General features: G+C 40.3%; 1 protein-coding gene across 13 annotated transcripts in view; it reads left to right on the top strand.

Annotated features, from left to right (window-relative positions):
* The first annotated feature begins 4,563 nt into the window (after positions 1 to 4,563).
* Positions 4,564 to 8,662, top strand: part of LOC120102844 (uncharacterized) — a 67,454-nt gene continuing 63,355 nt past the window's right edge. For 5 of the 13 annotated variants that reach the window (XR_015620164.1, XR_015620166.1, XR_015620163.1 and 2 more), the window contains exons 1-2: positions 4,576 to 4,676; positions 6,067 to 6,148. Coding sequence is in view for 2 of the 13 variants with exons in the window: in XM_087551498.1 (XP_087407624.1) it covers positions 6,105 to 6,148 (44 nt within the window). In the remaining 11 variants the exon portion in view is untranslated. Of the gene's footprint in view, positions 4,677 to 6,066; positions 6,149 to 8,662 lie in introns of all 13 variants that reach the window. The other 8 variants (XR_015620171.1, XM_087551500.1, XR_015620169.1 and 5 more) reach the window with 6 other exon arrangements.

Here is an 8,662-nt window from a genome sequence, read left to right as displayed (position 1 = left end):
TGAACAAATGGGAAAAGCACAAAAACAATCCGAAAAGGCCTATAAAGCAAATAACCCCATGGCTCAGAATCTTCCCACTCAGGGATAACAAAACTAAAACTTCCAGGTTAGAATTTTAATAAGTAGTCAGTGGAAAGAAGACAAGCTTCTAGTTAAAGAGCCAATGAAGAGCAGACCACTACATCACACTTATTATCCATGGTGTTTGGTGGAAATAACCATACCAGAAGGAATAATTTCTTCAGACAAAGTCCTGTGACAAAAATGGTTCTTCATTCAATATATGTAAACTAAAGGGCAGATTTGAGAAATAACAAAAACATGGTCTAGACTGGGTTTGAAGAGTCACATTTGTGCAAGAATTCCCATGCTTAGTGAAGAAATCTTCAAAACTAACAGCTGGAGCCAAAGCAAAATCCTTGTGAAGTGAGGCCCTTGGGAAGCTTTCCATCAAGAAAGGTGCTTCTTGATGGAAGAAAAAGACAGGCAGGCATCTTCTAAATTGTTTCAGGGCTGTTGTTCCACTTATTCAGCAAACTGCTTTTACTTTGGGTCTTTCCTATGGCCTCCTACCTAAGCTCAAAAAACTCATGCCTACTCCAATTTGGAGTGAGTGGAAGAGCAAAGTCTAGTGTGTAGATAAGGCCACTGAACGATATAAAGTTTGACGGAGCCAGAGACAGTCCTGTCTATTAGCCTAAAATGGCCCTGGTGTGGTTTATTTCTTCACAGCAGGCTGGAGCTGTTAACACAATGTCTACCTATCCACAGAAGTCATTGTCACAGAATGAACTCTAGAATTTTTCCATAGGGCTAAGGAGAGGCCTGAATGGATAAAGGGTTTCCCCTCATAACCATGAGTCTACAGTTGGGAGCATCCAGGCAGACACAGTTGATGCCTATAATCTCAGCACTTAAATGGCAGAGGCAGAAAACAATCGGAGCAAGCTGACCAGCTAGGTTAGCTAGCTGTGGCAAAGGAGATCTGGGTCCAGGGAGAGATCTGTATCCATAAAGAGACAACTACAGAGGAAGACATTTGATGCCAACTTTGACCTCCACGGACATGTACACACACTTGCTTGTGCACACACACATGCCAATACACATTACACACGTAAACATACCACACCTTTATATTTATATTCAAAATTTGTTCAAATATACACGCTTTCAATTTGTAGTTTATGAACTTTGCAGACCCCATGTACTGGCATGCAACATTGCTTGACATGTAAGACAAAGCCTACAGCAATAAGACACCAGAGCATGTTGCCTCTCAGGGTTCTTCCATCCATAAATTCTCACCTTGGTGCCAAGAAGCATTACCTAGATGCGGGTTTCTCTGATGTTCCCTTCTTCCCTGTGAGTTTCATGGCCATATTCCTCTTTTGGGTGGTGGCCTCATGTTTCTGTCACTGAAAGATGTTTAGCATAAAGGAATTTACCTCACATGTAGCTCTCCCCAAGCTGTCTCAAGAGGCATATTCTTTACCACTGCTCTTGTACCCCTCTTCTTCAACATCTTTGAACTTACTAAAGCCAACTGAGTCCAGAGATTCCTAACACAATTTCTGTACACATTGTGCCAGAGAAGCATGTTTTTGCACTCATTACAGAAGTTTTTATGGAGTAAGGCTAATAATTTCTCTTGCTTATTCAAGGTCTGAATGCATTCCCAGAGGAGTCAAGGGAATGGTGCTCAGATTTTTAATGTCATGACAGAAAAAGGTGGCTTTCATGTGCAGCCACAAAGCCCTTGGCCATACAGCCTCCACCTGGCAGATTTACCTACTGCCTTAGGAGGATCTGTAGACCAAACCTTCCCATTCCAGGCCAGATCAGAGTGGGTTTTCCTCAAGCAGATGCACCCTAAAGTGAAGGGCTCAGAAAGTTGTTCTGTTCAAGGGCACCAGTCAGAGAAGTCACTGAGCGCTGGGGAAGACACAGGCTAGGGGTTTTGGGATTGATGGCTCTCCACATGAAAGGAAGCAGCTAGGCCAGTATTCTCTCCTAACAGTTAAATTCTCCTCTACTATTTCACCTTAAGCAGAGTGGAAGCATTTCTGCAAATAAATTTTAGATCCAAGACAACCTGATTTTACTTGAAAGCTACCAAACTTTTATGATTATCCATTGGAAACAAAATACAATACTCTTATTCCTTCTGATAAAATACACATCCAAATGTTTAAACTGTATCAATGAAAATCATCTAGCCTAGTTTTCTTAGTTAATAACATCCAAATGTAAAGCTATGTCTAACCAAGCGACACACTGGGGACTAATAAATCCTCCATTCCTATGAAAATTTCACATGGCAGTCTAAGGAAGAAAAAAGCTCAAAGTAGGGTTTCTTTAGAAGTTCCTACAAATGAGCTTTCTTTACCTCTGACTTCTCAAAATGAGCAATTCTAGTCTTGGTTCTATAAAAGAAGTACACTTTTTCAGTAGTGACAGATGAAAACATAGCAACAAAGGAAAGCGAAGGCTGTAACTAAGTGTCTCAGGTCGAGTTGTCTATATCGAGTCAAGATGCACATCAAGTGACAACTTTGATCACAGATTCTGGGGATCAGGCCAGCATGCTTCTTCATAGTGAGATACAATTGTAACCTTTCAAACTGTTTTCAGCCCCAGTAATCTAACCCAGCGCTTCATACATACTAGGTAGGCACCCTACCATTGAGCTGCACCCCAAATCCAGAACACTAAATATTAATAAGCCTAAACTAGACACCAAACACTTATAGGAAGTAAGAGGGCAGAAGTTCTAAGGACTTGGGAACAAGGGGTTATATAAGCGTACTGTGGCTTTAACTGGAAGCCCCCAAACCCTGATCGTGTTGTGACACTGTTGTGACATTTAGGAAGAGTTACACCAGACAATTTAGATTTCACTGTGACATATGCTGTATAAATTCTTTACTGTTTAGCTTATCTTGCACTAAACAGCAGAAGAATACTTAGTAAGTGCAAGTAGGTCAACATCACTTTAATTTGCATTATCAGTTCAGAGGAACATTTTACACTATATGTGTTGTGATAAAACACTGTGTCATTTCTGTCACCCAATGCAGGGTATTTTTAGGTCTTTGCACATTATGTGTAGAGATATTTGGTATTGCCTTTAATGTAACTTGCCATCTGTGTTCTAGTTTCTAAGCATTGGCAGAAGTGAGCTAAAGCATTGGCCAAACTTCAAGGGGTTAAGATTTTTTGCTAACAAATATGGACTATTTGATATGAAAACCATCATTGTTTGATATGTCAAATAAAACATTTGTCAATCAAAAGTCTTTAAGCACTGGGCTATGTGACATTTACTCTTTTATAAACCAACAAAGTCCCTGGTGGCATGCCTTTTTTCCTCTCATTTAAATAGTGGTAGGAGAACAAATCATACTTCAGGGCAAGTTGATAACTGCCAGTCACGATTCCTGCCTTGTTTACTATAATGAGGAGGGTAATAAATGCATCTGACCATTTCGGCTGGCATTTGCATAGATGAATGATTTGTCCAGTCAGTCGCTCTCCAGTGATTTGGGTCTTTTTGTCAGCACAAAGAGCATTCAGTCTCTCTGGAATTTACAGCAGCCAAGCTCTCATTAGCAAACATCCTTTACCATGAATGATTCAAATAATTACCACTGAAATAATAAACTGTTTCACAAAAACATTTTATTTGATGGCTCCAAACATCAACTTTTCTGAATTGTTGACATTCAAATAAGCCAGAGAGCTTCATTGTTAAGGAACAATGCTGCTCTTGTTAAAGGGTGGGCATTGTTTTACCTCCAATAGACCTTTAAACTTGGCTGGCTCTCAAATGCGTCCCTCAAACTGCCAGCCAGCATTCTGGGTAATCAGAGGGCATGTACCAGATGGAGCAGTTAAAACTTTACATATTCAAACTGCAGGAAATATTCTTTAGATTTTCTTTTGGGGTTGCAAATCTAGAACTCTAAATTAATTCGCAGCTGCTACTTTGTATCTCTTTTGCACCTATTGGAGCCAAATAATATTAAATGTCCTCACTTATCCTGAGCTATTCAAGTGTGAGTTCTTCGCTGTAATGGGATTCTATGTGTATAATTAAGTGTTATTTGATATAGTTTTAGAGTTCACATAAATGAACAAGCAACAATTATACCTTATTATGATCTTCTCTAGTGCATAGCCATAGGGTTGCTCTCAGTGCGTTACCAAATTCATAGCACCAGGCAGGCAGCAGTTCCTGTTATCAACTTTTTTCACCCTCTGCGCCATGCATAATTTAGAGAGTTTTATTAATTTTTGAAATGGCTTAATGTATGCGCATGTTCTCAGGATCTAGGTAGACTGTATGACTAACTTTAGCTTTCATAGAGCGATTGTTTATGCATGTAAATGTCTGAAAAATATTTTCCCCCTGAAATCGTAAAAGAGCCCATGGTTTTATTTAAATAGATTAGCTCACACATGGCACCTTTCTTCCTTACCTGCAAGGGAAAAAAAAATGCAGGACTGGAATGAGCAAAATGTATTTCTGTGCTTTGCAAATTTCCTCATTACTTTGCTTTCACTTTCAAATTTAGGCACGTTATATATAGCAAGAATGAAAAACCATCAACAGCACTGAAATACCTTGGTGCTCCTACAAGATTACAAGACAATGCAGGAGACTTGGGTCATCAGTAAGTAACATTCTGACGTGTTAACTTTGGGATTAGCCTCTACAGATTATCAATATGAACTAGATATGAACTAGATGACATAGACCTTAGGCCCCACTCCCGTACAAGTGAAGGGTGTAAAATTAGTCTTCATGATGTGCCTGATACAGACAGACACTTAAAATGGCATGGCAATTTCTTCAGCTTCCATTTCTATCTCACAAAGATAGATGCAAATTAGGAACATAATTTGTCATACTTAAAATAATTTGCTTTATCGGGACATTGTGACCGAAATCTTCAGTTTCTCTTTTCCCTACTCGTTCAACACTGACTGGGAGCTTTTCTGCTTCCCCTTTCCGATGCTGCTTGTTCTGGTTCGTAATCATGGTCAAGACTGGAAAGCCCATTTTTCATTTTGTTATTTGCCTTGTCAAATCAAAGGTCAAGAGATGATGAAGAAACCCCAAAATAGCCCAGGATTGGCAGATTTCCCCCAAGTTTTCTAACAGAAGTTGGTGCTTATGAAAGTGAGGGAATAAAGCAATGGCTACAGCCATAAATCATGCAGGCGGGAGCCTTCCAAGCTTTGCATGATTTCACTGCCTAGTGCCCAGAGGCCCAGAAAAGAAAAGCAGGCAGCGTACCATTCAGAGTGCCATCCTAGTGGTCTGAGGGCCAGGGGCACGTGAGGACAGCTTTCTGATAACCGTTCATCTTTTATGATTGGAGATGTTGACAAAGAGTAAGTGCAGCTTCAACCCTTTAGTTATTACCTCTTTTTGGACATGGATTAATACATTGGAGATATAGAATCATAGAATATCCTGATCACAGTAAGCTGTGGAACTTGTACTTGAACCCAGATCTCTTGACGGCTTGTGTACCTGTCGTTCTCTTTGTTAGACTGTTGTGATGTGCCCCAAAGGCCCAGATGTCATTTGCAAGCACCCTTCTTGTTGCAAATCTACACAGGTATATATATGCCTTGTCCAAGTAAGAACATTACGTTTTAAGAAAAGACACATGGCATCCTGTAGGGACAAGCATCTCTTGCCCAACAGTTCTTTTAGTGATGCTGTCCCTTTAAATACTTGGATATGAGCCATACATGGAACTGTTACTATCTCTTCCCCAAAGGCCCTCAAAAAGAACTGTGAACTGAAAAGCAGGGGTTTTGTTCGCTTGTTTCTTTGTTTAATGGATATTCTAGAGGCTGCCACAATTGTATGGCAGAATTATTAACTCCAGATTGTCAATGTGGGCAAAATGTGTTTTTCAGTGACATTTGGAGGGGGAAAGAAGAAGCTCCCTAATCCCTTTTGAAACAATACAAATTCTTGTCTTAAATGCTCATAAGTTTGACATTTGTATTTTGTTATTGTTCTAATAATAACAAATTCTGCATCAGCTCTGTTCCTAGCTCCTAATGGTGTACCTGCTTCCTAAATGCATATATTTGAATGCCAGGACCCTCACCCCTTTCTCAGAAGGTAGGTGAGTAGCTTTGAGACAAAGATTAGTACCCTATGTTAAAATAGTTTGAGATGGTTAATATTGTCAACTTTACAGAATCTAGGTTACCTAGAAAACGAGTTTCTCTGGGCACACCTGTGAGGGGCTATCTAGATTAGGTTAATTGAGGCGGGAAGACTCACCTGAACTGAGGTAAGGTTTTGTTTTGTTTGTTCATTTAGAATCTCTCTTATAAGTGCACAGCATATTTTAGTATGTAAACTTACTTTCATCTTTCATAAATGGCTAAGATCTCAGATATGCCAGATGCACTGCACTGCAGGACGTGGTGTCTCCTGGAGAAGGTCTAACAAACACGAATACAGTGTGCTAATCACATTCAGCTCGGATCCTTCCCCTTAACTCCTCCCAGATCTACCCCACCCATTGATATTTTCTCCAAATTGTGTTTCATTTTGTTCCCTCCCCCCAAAAAATCTCACTGAGTTCAATTTATCCTTCTCAAATACTTATGGCTATGGACCCATTCACTGGAGCATGGTTAGCCTACCAAAGGCCATATCCTTGAAGAAAACTGGCTTTGCGTCCATAAATAGCCATCAACTGTTAATAGCTCCTCATGAGCCTCTCTCACAAATTAGAATGCTGACTGACTTCATCTTGTGCAGGTCTTGTGCAGGCAAACATACATGCTGTGTGTTCACGAGTGAGCTCATATTTTCATGTCCAGAAAATACTTTTTTGGATCTGGTACTCCCTTACCCCTGGCTTTTAGGATTCTTCTAATCTTTCTCCCATGGTTGTTCTTAAGCCTTAGGCAGCTGAGCACTCCACAGACACTAATTCTCTACACTGTAGCCAGTTGTGAGTTTCTACATCAACCATAGTCTACAGACTTCTCTGATGAGGCCTGAAAACTGCACTGATCAACAGGCAGAGAAACACAAATTTTGAGGGAAGATACTATGCCAATTTCTCAATAACAACAACAACAACAACAACAACAATAATAATAATAATAATAATAATAATAATAGATTTATCCTTGGAGACTATAAGTTGTCCAAGCTCTAGTTCTTAACTAGATTCATAACACCGGCCTTGGGTTTCCTCCTGTAGCCTTACATACAATTAGAAAGTCAATGGCTAGTACTGTAAAAGGTAACTAGAAATTTGATTTCTCCATGTCTTGTGATCAAACTATACTTTATCTTCATCAATTGGGTTTTATCCTCAAGTTCTGTGGCCCATATTTTGAGGGGTCTCCTGACCAGCATTTCAAAGAGAAGTATCTCACGTCTGCCACTGGGTTTTCAATTTGGGAGGATGTTTTAATTAGAGTTACTACTGCTGGAATGAAACAGCATGACCAAAAGCAAGTTCGGGAGGAAAGGGTTTATTTGACTTACACTTCCACACTGGTAGTTCATCACCGGAGGATGTCAGGACAGGTACTCAAACAGGGCAGGAACCTGGGGGCATGAGGGTATGCAGAGGCCATGGAGGGGTACCTCTTTCAGACTTTCTCTCCATGTCTTTCTTAGTTTGCTTTCTTCTAGAACCCAGAACTACCACACTGGAATTACCCTAGATACAGTGGGTTGGGCTTTCCCCGTGAATCCCTAGTTATGAAAATTCCTGACAGTATGATCTTATGGAGACATTTTCTCACCAAAGCTCCTTCTTCTCTGATCTCTGACCTCTCCCTCTCCCTCTCCCTCTCCCTCTCCCTCTCCCTCTCCCTCTCCCTCTCCCACTCCCTCTCCCCCCCTCTCTGTCTCACATACATACATACATACATACATACATACATACATACATCATACATACATACATACATACATACAGGCCTTCCCTCTATTTCTGTGTGTTTAGGAAGCTTATAAAATAGTAACTTCCTGTATGGTGTTTTTTCAACATCCTTACTGTTAGTGATCCTTCCTTCCCCCTCACCCCTCACCTGCCCTATCATCCCATGCCCAGAAAATTTTTTAAAAGTAGAAACAATATATTAAATTAGAGAAGTAAAGACTGTCATGATGAGATTAAAATGTCTGAATGCCCTTAATTCAATCTGATTAGTGTCTTTAGAGAAAAGGGAAATTTAGACAGCAAACGTGACCCTAATCATGAATATGCACAGAGAAAATAACTTGTGCAGAAGCAGCCATCTTAAATTCCCAACCGAGGCATCAGGGGAAGCCATTGCCATTAACACCTTGATCTGGAACCTTTGCCTATACAGCAATAAGAACATAAATGTCTATTCTTCATCCCACCCAGTCAGTGGTATTTTGACAGCTTTATTAACTCAAACAAAAGGAGGAGACTGAATTCCACACTGGGTAGTGCTTGAGCATATATCACCTCAAAGCCCACCTACACAGTGATGCACTTCATCTAACAAGGCCACTCCTATTACAACAAGGCCATATCTCCCGATAGCACCACTCCCTATGGGCCAAGCATTCAAAGACAGAGTCTATGAGAGCTAAAACAATTCAAATCACCAAAGGCCTACTGCTCAGGAA

Source organism: Rattus norvegicus, chromosome 5 (assembly GCF_021556685.1).
Source record: "Rattus norvegicus strain SHRSP/BbbUtx chromosome 5, alternate assembly SHRSP_T2T, whole genome shotgun sequence".
NCBI classification, from domain to species: domain Eukaryota; kingdom Metazoa; phylum Chordata; class Mammalia; order Rodentia; family Muridae; genus Rattus; species Rattus norvegicus.
Note: the sequence above shows the minus strand (reverse complement) of the source record. Positions and strands in the feature narration are given on the sequence as shown.